Below are 15318 nucleotides of genomic sequence, written 5' to 3'. Positions count from 1 at the left end.
TGCCTACCTCTCCAATTTATCTTAAATGTCTCTATTCTGCACCCTAGTCTCACTAACCTCCTTTAGCCCTTGAATTTGCCATGCTTTCTCACCTCATAGCCTTGGTATGAAGCAATTCTCCCTACCTGGAAAACTTGTTAATCTTCATCCCACCTTCTTCCCTAGTTCTAGACCTCTTCCCCCAGACTACATTAGACATCTAGCATGGTATCTGGCACTTAGTGTATGCTTAACATAAACTAGTATGAGCACAGGGGTGTTTTACTTAACAACTGTATCCCTACTTTCTAGCACTCTACCTGACATATTCTGAAAATATATTTGTGAATTAATAAATGGCTAATACTACCTCCTCATTGCTTTTATTCAAAAACTCCATAAGCCTAAATCTTCCACAGAAATTTTCTTGTTCTTACTCCTGGTTTCTCTGCCTCTACTTTTCTCTTTTGGGTTTTTTCTTCCTCCAAGTCATCTAACTTAAAACTGTTTTGGAGAAAATAATTTTAAGAAGAAATTTTTTCTTCCTTTTTTTTTATTTTGAAGAATCAGACGATCTGAAAACACCAGGTCCACTTCCCACATGGTCACAATTGTCTATATCTAAGTAGCACTGGTTCCTTTTGATGAAGGATATGACCTCCAATTCACCAGTCGCCTCCCCTAAACAAATGTCTTATACCTGGACAGCTTCATTCATTTATGTTATCCGTTTGGCCCTTATGGCTCCTTTTCTCATTTATACTCCAATTAAGACAAAATTTTTAATATCTCTTTATAGCTTTCAAAATATTTTGGTAAAACGAATTCCATTTTATCCTCACCACCAAAAAATGTCCTTGAAGGCACATATAGGGAGACTTCATAAACTGTCTTCAGAGAAGACAACCCTTCTAAGGTCCCAGCTTTAAGGAGACTTAATTCTGTAGTCAAATACTAAGTTCCAGTCCCAATCCCAGCACCCTGTCCAGAGGGCCCCTTCCAAATATCCTACGTTGCCCTGTCTGCTCAGAGCTTACTGCTCTGACTTTGAGTTCCGTTCTGTTCCTGGCACATCAAAGTTTTCTCTAAAGTTCAGCTGCACATCTACTTTTTTTTCCTTTGCTCTATATTATTTAGCATTTTCACGTGTTTGTGGGTAGGAAGTGCTTCAGAGTGAGAGTCTATGTTAGCTCAGCCCAGCCTATAACAGAATTGCAAGACCTCCTTTCTCTATACTCAACTTTCCACTCTTATCAGTCCTTTGACCTAAAGAAAACACTACTATCTATACTGAGTACTTGAAAATGATGTACTCTCAAGTGAATAAACAAAGATTCTTCTACGTTACAGGAAAAACATGCTTTTTTTAATCACAGGAATTGGAAACTAGCCTGCAATGGAACATAAAGAAAGAATGAATAAAATAATGACCTTCTAAGAAAGTGGTAGCAACGGACAGCTGCTTTCCTTACCACCAGATCGCCAACAGAAGAAACTGGCCCTGATAAATCTTGGAATAGATTGAAAAGTCAAAAGAAAGTAATACTGAAGTGGGTGTAGAAGTACTGAGGAGGAATGAAAGGAACATCTCAAAACAGTAGCACTAACGAAGAAGAAAAAAACACTGTGTATTTAAACATCATATGTAAGTTAGACTACCTTTATCAAAGGCTTAAATCGACGATTTCATTTTAAAAACATATCCATTTGTTTACTTCTTTACTTCCTAATATGTAAAGATTTTCTTTCTAATATATCACATTTCCGTAATTTTTCTTTCCTTTTTTTAAACTGGTAGAATTTAGATGAATTAGACTCTGGAGAGGAGGAGGGGAAGAGAAGTTATAGGGTACATTGATAAAAGGTAAACTGATTTTATTATAATAGAGGCTTGTGTGCCTGATAATTACAGTAATAATTTATTTATTATATTACAATAAATAGAACTGTATTTGCAATCAAAGAACTGTATTTACTGTTCTAAAGAACAAGCATATTGCACTAAATTGTCACTTTACGCCTTGCTCCCTTCCTCCTTAACTACTGCTTAATTGTCAATGCCATTCAAAAGGACTTCTTTGAGGGAGTTTTTGAAAGAATTTTTTGACAGACATTTGTGGGGAAATTCGGGACTAACTTGATGGTGTTCTGAAATTCAACTGACTTATTTTCTCCTCGCCTCCTAGCCCTTTTGTCTCATTATATGTATATATTTACACCCATTAGATAAGCCTCAGGTTTCTACCACATGGAAATAATAAACATACTTAAGGATTACTGTGAAGATTTAAAAAAATGTAAAGCATATTATCTGACATATACTAGGAGCTCAATATTAATAGCTATTAGAATTTTAAAAACTGATTTTTTTCTCCTGAGTTCAAGATCAGAATCATTACTTCAAAATTTGTGTTAGGTGTTCTTTGGACTGTCATCAGTATAAATATATAAAATGTCTATGAATAAAACCTGTAGAAATACTAACATTTTCAAAACAAACTAATAAAAAAAAAGGAAGACATGGTGATTACTAACAGGTGCTATGTGCCAAACACTGGGTTCTCATCTAATCCTTTCATTTTCATATAATAAATAAACAAACTGAGGTTCAGAGAAGGCTAAGTGAAGAAAACAAACACTAATATTATGAAGAACTGAAAGAAAATTCAGAAAAATGAAAGCCACTAATTTCTTAGGATGATAGGAGTGATTTATTTTTAATTTCCCTTGATGTTGTGCCATATGAATGTTGTCTACTTGCCCCTCCCCACTCACCCAGTATCCACTGTGCTTGCCCTTTGGTATTACATAAGTGGCACTCCAGTTTTAAATGGCACATGCCAACCCAGCTAAAGATTAGATTTCCCAGCATCTCTTTCAGCTAGGTGTGGCCATGTGAACAGGTTTTGGCCAATGGATTATGGCTAGAAGTGATGTGAAATTTCTACATCTTCGTCTTAAACATTAACTGGCTTGCCTTAAATCCTCCCCATTTCCATTTTCTTCCTGTTGACTGAAGATGGCAACCACTGGAGCAATAGAAGCCACATGTTACAGATAACAAAGCTGTCCTACTAGCCAGAGTACCTGGATAACCTCAAGAGGTAGAGCTCACTTACCTGATAATGAAATGAAGTAACTATTTTTGAGACCCTGTGTTTTGAGGACTCTAGTATATATGGCACCTTAATTGGTTCTCTAACTGATATGCTATAATAAGGTTTTTGCAATAAACACTTTTGAAATAACAAGTTTTATACATATGTAATTTGAATTTGTTTGCTCATCTCTTCAACTAACAAGTATTGAACAAGAGTTTCTAGCAGGGACAAAATGCCATGGGAAAAGTAAAACTTGTGAGAATCAAAGATATAAGGATGATGATTAAAAAAAAGGAAAAAAAGACATAAGGATGGATCTGTTGTTGATTGAGGAACCGGAGGTAGGGCAAATGAAATTAGGCACAAGGCTTCATGGAGGGAGTAATTTTAGAGCTGGGTATTGGTGTTTTCCCCACACTTTCCCTCTAGAAAACACTTCTTCTCTGAGGCAACTGATAAAACTTCTCACTCTTTAAGATTACTCAAAAATATCCTATCCTTCATGTAACTTTCCCCAGTTTCTCTAGGGACAGGTCATTGTTCCAGCCCATGTGTTCACAATATTTTGCTCATATGTTACTAATAATTCCTTCACAATATTACAAATTATGCTTATACATGTATCTCTCTTCTAACTACATCCTGGAATTCATTAACTTGGGGCCTTTAGTTATTTTTATAGACCATTATCCACTTCAACAGGGCTAGAGAAACAATATGGAAATTAGCAGGTACTGAGTACTTACAATTAAAAAAAATACAAATTAGTGGTCAAAGGCAATGGCTTTTAAACTTTTTGGATGACTTAAATAATAAATACATTTTATATCATGATGTAGTATACACATGCACACATGTAACAAAAGTTTGATGAAGTAATACTCTACAAAAGGAACACTTTTGTAGTTACATTAGTAACTACATTATTAGTAGTTTACATTAGTTTACTAATGTATTAGTAAATACATTAGTTTAGTATAATTAGTTTACATTATTCTCTTTCATTAAAAAAAAATTCAGTTATGGTCCTCTAAGGTGTTGCAACTCACTATTTAAAATATATTAGCATAGAAGCAGTCACTTAGAAAATGAGAAGGGTTCAGCTAGATGATAACTAAGATCAGATCACCTTCAAATTCTATAAAATTACACTGTATTAAAATTTGTTATCCTTATCTTTCACTACAGGCTATAAAATAACTATCAAAGGTTTGAGAAAATCTGGAAAGTATTCATCCTGGGTCTGAAAACCAGTTACTGCCTTTTTTAGGAACTAAAGAACACACACAACAGCTCCTTCTAGCATTCTAAATTACCAATCCAATGCAAAATTCTATCATAAACTCTTCTTAAAGTACAGTATTATTCTTAAAGTCTCTAACTGAATAAATGAGAATAAAACTGCTAGAAATAGATGCTAAGAAAGGTAACATTTAGAAAGACTAATTTCAAAGATGACTGGGTTTAGTCATGCTGAATCTGAGGCAAAGGCAGTAAACTCAAAAGTTTCTCTAATAAGCATTCAGGGAATCAGATGAGAAATAAGGACTATGTATACATACACTTCAAAGTCACTTAACAAGTTTCATAAAACATGTATGAAATTTGTTATAATATCTATGATATGATAAAACCCTCTAATTCTATTATTTATAATTATAACAAGTAGGCAAAACTTAACGTTTATATTTTTTCCCCATTAGTGTTACCTATCATGCGAAGTCTAACACATGTAGAAATTATATAATGTTTCAAAACAATCCACAAAGTAATTGAGGGGAGGAGTAGTAGGTAGGATTTACAGATTAAACTAGATTGACCATGAGATGAAATATGTTGAAACTAGATGACATATACACGAGGGTTCACTTTATCGTCACTACTTTTGCATATGTTTGAAATTATCCACAATTTTAAAATTAGCACAAAGAATAAAATAAATGTCTACATTTAAAAGTTCAATCTTTAAAAGATTAATCATTTGATTAATTTGCTTTTTTAAAAAGGTTTTAAAAATACTTATATGCTTTTAAATTACTTTAATGAATACTCTAACAAGAAAACAAAGTTCCCAGCGCTATATATTTTACTTTCTAACAAAATTATTTGTAATTTGGTATTCATCACAGTCTGCAGATACCCATGAGAGTGTGCTGCACATAAGAACCTGCATCTACCGTGTCATTTAGTGAAAAAAAAAGTGAAATGATCAATGTAGTACAGTATGACTGAGATAAACTACTGCACACTAGGTCAAACCTTTGGTATAAAATACATGCTAAAACTGGAATAAGGAGATTATTTACATTTTCAGCTCTCATGTACCCCTAATTGTAATTCTTTTCTTATAAAATTTCCTTTCAGATCAAACTTCTTCCTTTTATTAATGTAATTCAGGATTTAGTAATTTAGAACTGGAAATACTATAGTATTTGCATCAGATGGCAATCATCATATTATAATCTACCTCAAGCACAAAAACAAGAACAGCCTTCTTTGAGGGAATTTAGACTAACTCCACTCTTCCAATGACCCCAATCCTTTACATATAAACTCTTCAGCATAATGTATTGCCTTCTAACCTCATTTTTCCTCAGTATAAAAAATTATTCTTTGCTTTTTGCCTAAGCCTGTCAAAACACCTCACCACCATAAAAGCCACATTACAAGGACTTTTAACATGCGTAAAATTTAAGGCTACCAGAGGTTTTAAATGATCTCGCAAAAACAAACAAAAAAAGCACAAAATTTCATTCTGATATTGGGTTTGATACAGAGATTAACCATCTGTCTTATGATCAAACTTCCTTGTCTCCTACCTTTGAACTGCTGCAGACTGTATCTCTCTGTATTTACCATACCCACCTGATACTCAGACATTAAAGGTTTAGGTCTCTTTCTTGATTTTAAGTTTTAGAGAATAATCTCAAATTTTAGCATCTTATGATATTCATTACATAGTAGTTGCTCAATCATCTAAATAACTATCTGGGAACAGAGAAGTGTATTTCTAAAAGCAGTGAGATGTGAAACAGCTAATGAAAATGGTTTTCATTGAGAAAAGTGCTCCCCACTATTTTTGTGCCTTATGCCACAGCTCTGATAGATACTGTAGACAGTGGATCCCATAAGCCAGTACTGTTTAGCCAGAACTTTGTGGGTCTCTGTATTTTAACCTCAATAACTGAAATCTCAATCTATCCACACCAAAGCAACTTTCAAATTCAGTTTAACATTTATTTAAAGTTGACTTCTTAGCAGTCACCTCATATCACAATGACAGATAATATACTAATTATAAACAGCAATTTTCTCAGTCATTAATACACAAGAACTTGATTCCGGTACAAGAGATTCCTAGAGTCTCTCTCTGAAACCAGTGGGTCTGGCCAGTCCATTCACATGGGTAATATACTCTCCCATTAGTATCTCTTAATACACGTAGTGTTTATTCAGCTATGCTTCCTTTTTTCCGCCTTCCTCCACCTGGGACTAAACCATCCAAAATTTCAGTATGACACTAAACAAACCTCAGGGTAAAAAACTAAGATGTCCAACACATTCTCTGCACTAGGGAACTTGTACTTCTTTTACTGGGGGACTATGAATCCTGTGAAAACCTTCCTCTCCATCATGTTTCTCAATATACACCATTTGTTCTTCTTTTCTTTCCAAACCACATCATTTCTGATCAATAAGATTACAAAGTTCAAAAACTCCATGAAGACTTCCCATATAGCCCATTACCTCACTCCAGTAATTTGCCCAATTCCATTTTCTTTCACCTCACCTGAATGCCTATACGACCCCATGAGTTTGAGCATAGTCACTTGATTGTGTACTTGGCTATTCCATTATCACCTCTAGATCAAAATAATCTTTCTGCAACTTAATTTATAATTTCAAAACATGGCAAGATACTGAATGACTCCAGGTAAATAGTTTCATATATATTCATATAAATTTAATATGCCTATACATTTCTGTGGGAATTTTGTTAAAATGAAAATTCTGATTCAGTAGATCTGGGACACAGAGGGCAACTTTTAGGGTAAAGGAATCATTCTGTACAGTACTGGGGTGGAGGATAAATGATTCTATGCATTTGTCAAAACCCATGAAACTGTATATCACAGAGTAAATGTAATATATGCAAGTTTAAAACATAAACCCATGTGACTGAGGATCCCAGGATAGAATGCAAACTGATATATGAATCTAACTATTACAAACTTATGACATAACCACACTGAAGGGGATGAGGGGAAGAAAGCTACCTCAAGTAACTTTGGAAATCAGTGTTCTGACTAGAAAATATAAGGCTAAATATAATAGGAACTGTACACTGTACATAAACACTGTATTTTAGTTGGTAAATCTGTTTCTTCTGGGAGTATAGTCTAAAAATTCTGAAACTACTTTACTTGTATACTGAGGTTGGAGTGCATGCATGGTGGATGGCAGATGGTGGGAGCCAAGTTTCTCTCTACTAGAGATGGAAGTTATGAAGGTACAAGAAAGGAAGATTAGGATGAATCCTGTAGTATAGGATTAGAATTGGAGACAACAGTACTAATTCACGTTTACCCTAATATGCACACAGATGGGGGCTTCCCTGGTGGCACAGTGGTTAAGAATCCGCCTGCCAATGCAGGGGACATGGGTTCGAGCCCTGGTCCGGGAAGATCCCACATACCACGGAGCAACTAAGCCCGTGAGCCATAACTACTGAGCCTGTGTTGTAGAGCCCACGAGCCACAACTACTGAGCCTATGCGCCGCAACTACTGAAGCCCGCGTGCCTAGAGCCCGTACACCACAATGAGAAGCCCGCGCACCACAACGAAGAGTAGCCCCTGCTCACCGCAGCTAAAGAGAGCCCACGCACAGCAACGAGGACCCAACGCAGCCAAAAATAAACAAATAAATAAATAAAATTTTTAAAAATGCACACAGATGGACAGACACAGAAACAACTATAGATACACATGGTTTAGTATATATAAACATCTATAGATTGATATAACTCTGTCTGCTCTGTCTACTGAGAGGACTTCGAAGCAGTGACACCTGAGTAGCAACCCAGCACCCAAATCTTGGTTTCTAATTACCCTTTTCTCCAATAAAAGAAACCAGCCAGGGCTCTTTGGAGAAATGGTTGATTCTAGGGCAAAAGAATGGGAGGGTGTAAAAAGAACACAGAAGCCAACTTGAAAGCGTTCCCAATGGGCAAGGCTAAAACAATTTGAACAATAAAATTAACCTACTGGATTATAACCCAAAGAATAAAATATACATAATAAGTCCGTGCTTATATAAGTGAATGACAGAATTAATGAGGGAGAAATTATTTCTTTATAGAAGAATTCCATTTAATATTATGTAGTTACTCCCTCCCAGCAGGAGACAGAACTTAATTCCCACCCATGCCACCACTCACATCCCTTGAGAGTGGGCTAGACATAGTGACTTACTTCCAAAGAATACACTATGGAAAGAGAAAAACAGTAACTTTATAGTGGAGAAACCTGGCAAATACTACCTTGGTCAAATGATAAAGGTTAACATCATCAGTAATGTCAAGTGGATATTCTGCTCCCCATATGATGTGACCAGTAGAGCACTTCATCTCTGTGATACTCTTTCTAAAAACTGGTAACTGATAACCCTAGTTTATCCTAGCAAAAAAAATCAGACAAATCCAAATTGGGGGATGTTTTATAGGATACCTGGCCAGTACTTCTCAAGACTGTTAAAGAAATTAAGGAAAGACTTAGAAACTCTCACAGATCAGAGGACACTGGGGAGAGTTAACAACTGAATGCAACATGGTACCCTGGACTGAATCCTGGAATAGAAAGAGGGCATTAATGGAAAAACAATAAAATCCAAGTAAAATCTGAAATTTGGTTAATAGTTGTTTGGTATTTTTTAAGACGTTTAAAAAGGCTATAAATCTGGTTTCCCCTTCTGGAGAATGGTAAACATAGTACTAAATACATCACAGGAATTTTGGAAGGAATAGCTACAATAAATTAATGTAATGCACCATGTACACCATGGCTCAGTCAGAGTAAGAGTTCAATAATTACTGGTTGCCATTATTACTGAGAAATGAAACGTACCCAACTTCTTGCTTGCATGGCCTATGACACAGTTCTCTGGGGGGTTCCCAGAAAATAAAAAGCATGTATAATGACATCAATAACAACAAGTAGCAAGGTGGTGAATGACTCCATGCAAACAGCTTCATATATAATGCATATGAACTTATTATGAATACATATCACTTGGGAATCTTGTTAGAAAGAAGATTCTGAGTCAGGAGGTCTGGGGTGAGGTCCAAGGTTGAACATTACAAACAAGCTCCCAGGTGATGCCAATGCTGCTACACCAAGTACCACAACTGGAGCTATAACTTTTCTACTTCTGTAATGTTTTAAAATTTTTCATAAAAAATACAAAAAAAAGTTTTCGCCACCAAACTTTATGTCTTCGCCACAAATACTTGTATTTTTAAACACAGAACTGTACCAGCTATAACCCGCAAGTCATCAATATCTTAAATAAGCAATGACTTAACCAGTATAAAAAAGGGGCAACTACACATTAATATTTGCCCCATTATCTCACGCCTGTGAAGATAAAAATAATGTCTTTGAAAGTCAAATCACATACAATTCTCTTATCTTTACCAATTAAAAATTAGTCTAAATACATTGCAGTAATCTAGATTAACCACCATTTTCAGAAGTCCCGGGAAAATTTTAATTCCGTGAATTCGGTTTGGAGAGAGTAACCTATTACCAAAGCTCCTGATTAACAGTTTATTGAGTTTTCAAAGCATAAAAAATGATCTTAATAAATGATCTGAGATTCAGCAGCATGTACAAGATATTTGAGGAAAGAGAAAACTAGTAGGAAAAGATGAAGAAAGTACATACTGAATCAAGAAAGAGGGATTAACAAAAAAATGAGATGTAAAACAGTCATACTTTCCTACAATTAATGACATCACAGTTAATTTTAAAAACCAGTTTCTTTAACTCAATGATTTCTAGCCATTCTGGCTTTGTGATTTCACATTTTCCTGTCTTCCTTAAAATGCTTCTTCGCAAAAACTTTTGAAATTTAAGAATTGAACCTTTTAAAAAACACTCTGAGGACTTCCCTGGTGGCGCAGTGGTTAAGAATCCGCCTGCCAACGCACAGGACATGGGTTCGATCCCTGGTCTGGGAAGATCCCACGTGCCACAGAGCAACTAAGCCCGTGCACCACAACTGTTGAGTCTGCACTCTAGAGCCCGCGTGCCACAACTACTGAGCCCATGCGCCACAACTACTGAAGCCCGCACACCTATAGCCTGTGCTCCGCAACAAGAGAAGACACCGCAATGAGAAGCCCGCGCACCACAATGAAGAGTAGCCCCCCGCTCACCACAACTAGAGAAAGCCCGTGCGCAGCAACGAAGACCCAATGCAGCCAAAAATAAAAATTAATTAATTAATTTAAAAAACTCTGAGATAACATCAAAGTAAGCTCAGGAAATACCATTCTATTGCCTTTAAAAAATGTTCAAATTCATTTATTGAAAGAAACTGATTTTGATGGCAAGAAATCTTGCTGGTATGTGTATACATAAAAGCAATGTTTCCAAAAACGGTATACCATAGAAGTCTTTGATAGGATACTAACAGATACATGGTGAAATATGCAGCCCTGTCTTCAAATTAACTTTGACTTGGTGTTCCTTAAATTTAACAGGTCATTTCGACTATCTGGCTTTTTTCTCAAAGCCTTTAAAAAGTGTTTAAGTGACTCTGAATTTCTAAAAATGAGATTTTCATTTAGAACATTTCCATTGATATTTCCTACTCACTGCCTACTCAAAACACTTCAAAAGTTGAGACCCAAAGATTCTTGAAGCTTAAAACAATTAAAATATTTTCAGTAAGCCAAGGAAATTTAATTGCAACAGAGTTCCTCTAAGTAAATATAAAATTTACACACATATATATTTAAAACATATTTATAAGTATATTAGGTCAAGCACTGTTAATGCTATAAAAAGGTATAATATATCAAGGAAAAGAATTCTTTTAGGGACTTCCCTGGTGGTCCAGTGGTTAACAGTCCACCTTCCAGTGCAGGGGACATGGGTTCGATATGTGTCAGGGAATTAGGGTCCCACATGCTGCAGGGCAACTAAGCCTGTGTGCCACAACTACTGAGCCCGTGCACCACAACTAGAGAGCCTGTGTCAGAACTACTGAGTCCATGCACTCTAGAGCCCACAGGTCACAACCAGAGAAGCCCTCGCGCCGCAATGAAGTAAGGTAAGACTGTTATAACACATCACCAAAATTTCCTTCACTCTGTGATAATTTTTCATAAGCATACTATATAGACTAAACAATTAAAATAAATTCTCAAATTTACGTGGGCAAATTTACATTATTGAAAATTTAATCTACAGGCAAGCAGAGAAATTACTTCTGAGTATTAAGCATTTATCAATCGTCCAAAAATTAGTAAAATGTAACCATGTATTTATGGTCTTTACCCACAAATCTATTTCTGGAGGAAATCATCATTCAAGTTAACTTTAAAATAAAAAATGTCTAACCAGGCTTTGAAAAACTTCATTACAATTAACAACAGAAATCTAGAGAGCTGGGAACTGATGCTTTGAAATCTTCCAATAGTATCTTCAGAAAGCTTAACTTCAGTTATATAATAAACTTTGTGCTAACTTGAAACTGAGGTACAGGTGCATCCTGACACACGTTTCTTAGTAAATAAGTTTCAAAATTGTCAGTTATAACATAGCCAAAGAGACGTTCTCCTGTGTATTCTTCTTCCTTTCTGTCAATGGTTATGGAAAGGTTTTCACATCAAAAGAAGCAAAACAGACACTTTTGAGTAGAAAGCTAATCATACCAACTAAAAATGCCAAATGACTTCTTGCTTAATTCTACTTCGTTTCATAAATTTCCATGAAGGAAAAAAAGGAAATCTGAAGCAAAAATACATGTAAAAATTCTAGCCAATAATAATCAATTTTAAAAACAAGCATAGGGCTTCCCTGGGGGCCCAGTGGTTAAGAATCCACCTGCCAATGCAGGGGACACGGGTTCAATCCCTGGCCCAAGAAGATCCCATATGCCACGGAGCAACTAAGCCTGTGCACCACAACTACTGAGCCCGCGCTCTAGAGCATGCTAGCCACAACTACTGAGCCCACGTGCCACAACTACTGAAGCCCCGGCGCCTGGAGCCTGTGCTCTGCAACAAGATAAGTCACCGCTGTGAGAAGCCTGCGCACTGCAAGGAAGAATAGCCCCCGCTTGCTGCAACTAGAGAAAGCCAACAAAGACTCAACACAGCCAAAAAAAAAAAAAAAATTAATCAATTAAAAAAAAGATGTGTGCTTTATTTTTTAAAAAAAGCATATTTCTCCCCTCATCACTCTATATTAATATTCATAGTTATGGTGACTTTTGGTTTTTGCAAGAAAATCCCTGTATCTATAAAGTTCACCTCACTCTTTTAACTAGGCACAATCTCCCTTCTCTGTACTGCCTTGTTATGAAAGCTTCTGGTATGGGGGCACTGAAGCTTAGTAACTACGGTAGAGCAAAGGAAAAGGACAGCGTAACAGCAGAAAGGAAGAAAATGAAAGGAAAACAGAAGCAGGTCTCCCTTCTTCAGATAAACACCAAGGCAGTTGCAAGAACTAGATAACCTGACAGCCACAATTCTAAGAAGTACATAAAACCTATATGGTAGAAATCATGACTCAGAATAATTAGAGAATATACATTGCATTTACTTAAAATGAGTATGCATTGTAAAAGATTCAAGTAAACTTGATTTCACAGGGTTTAATTTTTTTTCATCTCTACTATATCAAATTTGATTTAAGACTCCCTCTTTGCTTTACATATGGCAGCAAAATACATAAAAGATTACTGGAAAAGGTAAGGGGTCAGAATATAACAGCATGTGATCTCTCTACATGCTCAACCAGAAGATTTACTCTCAAGAGTCTTATTTCCTATTTCGTGGGTAGTTAGGCTCCTGCGTTTCCCCTAGATATTTCTACCTATTAACCATTTCATTGTTCACCAACGAACAAGAGAATGTGGACAATGTGACTCTCCTATTAACTTACTTCAGTCAATATACCTGTAGAGATTGGAATCAAAGCTGAAACTCAAAGGTCTTCTAGTTTAGCCCTTCAACTTTGGCGTTTCCAGTTAAACTCTGTTGTTAAATACTTTGTATATTAAGTAGTAGGATGAAACTTCAAAATCATTTAATTCAACTCTCATTTTACAGTTCAGAAGTCATTCAGAGAACGAGTTAGTGCAGAGACAGGTCAACTCAGGTTTTGTAACTCCTAGACCAATACTTGTTCTACTAAATCATTCTGCTTCCCATAACTACTCCTTGTTTTCTATGATGTTCTTGTTATCCAAACAGTCTGCCTGTGAAACTGATAAAGTATACCTGGCATAACCAGAAAATCCCAAGCCTCAGGTCAAATACATATCCCACTGCTTCATTTTCTATCCAACATTTTCCTGAAGCCCTCTTAACTGCCAAAACTTTCCTGTTCCTTGTCCTTCACATTTCTCCATCACTGTAATTAATGTTTCAGTTATGTAATATTCTATGTTATATAAAATATGATGCTAATTATAATAATATAGAGTGCTCATTATAGCAGGAACTATTTTAAGACCTTTACAGGTAGCATTTCATTTAATCCTCAACTCTAAATAAGATAAATAATACTATAATCCCCATTTTATAAATACAAAACTCTATGTCTCAGAGGCTAAAAAATCTGCCCTAATTCACACAGCTAATAAGTACAACTGGGTAAGTAATCAGGCAGTCTGACCCCAGTGTCCATATTCCTGACCTCTCTATATGATAAGCATATATGATAAACATATGTAACTACATGGGATTGAATTATTAACGTGGCTGGTAACTTAAAACTGGGGGGCTACAGAAGAATTTAAAAGTCTTTGTATTTGAAGAGGTTTCTTACACATTAAAATAGCTTAACATGGCTTACTCCCATAAACCATATCTTCTTTGCAAAGACATGGCCCACGTAAGAACTCTTAACTCAGTCATATATAATTAAAACTCAAATTTGAAAAGGTAATGGGGGAAAAAAGTGTTGCAGCAATACTCTAACAAATGTCCACATCAGCAGTGTCCAAAAGAACTTTTGCCATGATAGAAATGTTTTCAATTTTTCTCTATTCATCACGGTAGCCACTAGCTACATGTGACTATTCGGCACTTGAAATGTGTCTAATGTGACTAAGTACTGAATTTTGAATATTTTGTAATTTTAACTAATTTAAATTTAAATAGCCACATGTGGCTACTGACTACTACACTGGACAGCACAGGTATAGAAGACAAAATGCCAGAAAAAAATGAGTAAAGAAATTCTTATGGCCTTTATTTGGAGAGTGCAATAACAGTCAAATCAATTTAAATGTCTTCCTTTACTTGCTCTAGTTTCAATTATTAACCCAAACAATATAGACCTCCAAAGAGATTTAAGTATCCCAAACTTTCTATATTTAAATTTCTCTTTGTGCATCTCAATGGAAAAAAATAATTAAACTCTGTATTTTCAACAAAGCTTTATTTATTAGAAACTTTTTAATGTTTGGAGAGCTAACAGTGAATCTGAAAACTCTGCCACCTATTAGAAAAACTAAAAAGAGTCACATAAGTTTTCAACTGTTTTCATAATAAAAACTTGATAATAAAGTACTTACCTTGACTCTCCACTACTGTTTCTAACACTTTCTTCATCACTGTGTCCATTCATTGTAAATATCAAGAAGTTTTAAAATAAAATATAAATCTTCCCAGTTTAAAAGACGAACATAAATACTGACTCCTCTTTGAATATCAAAAATTCACAGATGAATTTTCTTCAACATTCACAGGTTTCCTGGGACCCTCTGACTCACCTAAAAAAAAAAAAAATTAAGAAAGTGAGAAAATTTCCTGTAGACAAAAAGATAAGTCTATTTGGAACTTATACAAATCTATCTAGGCCAACTAGATTAGAGGTGGTAAGGAAGGGGTAGGGGTCTTTTTCTCAAAATACCTAGGCTTCTATTAACTACATTCTTGACTACTTACTAGAATTTAGCACACCACTGCTTATTTTTGACAGAAAAAAATAAAATATTTG

The 15318-nt window shown here is 35.4% G+C and overlaps 1 protein-coding gene across 7 annotated transcripts in view; it reads right to left on the bottom strand.

Annotated features, from left to right (window-relative positions):
- Nucleotides 1-15318, bottom strand: part of CHD1 (chromodomain helicase DNA binding protein 1) — an 81747-nt gene that overhangs the window by 64456 nt on the left and 1973 nt on the right. For all 7 annotated transcript variants that reach the window (XR_007476319.1, XM_033400603.2, XM_033400616.2 and 4 more), the window contains exon 2: nt 14894-15091. Coding sequence is in view for 6 of the 7 variants with exons in the window: in XM_033400603.2 (XP_033256494.1) it covers nt 14894-14946 (53 nt within the window). In the remaining variant the exon portion in view is untranslated. The remainder of the gene's footprint in view (nt 1-14893; nt 15092-15318) is intronic.

Source organism: Orcinus orca, chromosome 3 (assembly GCF_937001465.1).
Source record: "Orcinus orca chromosome 3, mOrcOrc1.1, whole genome shotgun sequence".
NCBI classification, from domain to species: domain Eukaryota; kingdom Metazoa; phylum Chordata; class Mammalia; order Artiodactyla; family Delphinidae; genus Orcinus; species Orcinus orca.
Note: the sequence above shows the minus strand (reverse complement) of the source record. Positions and strands in the feature narration are given on the sequence as shown.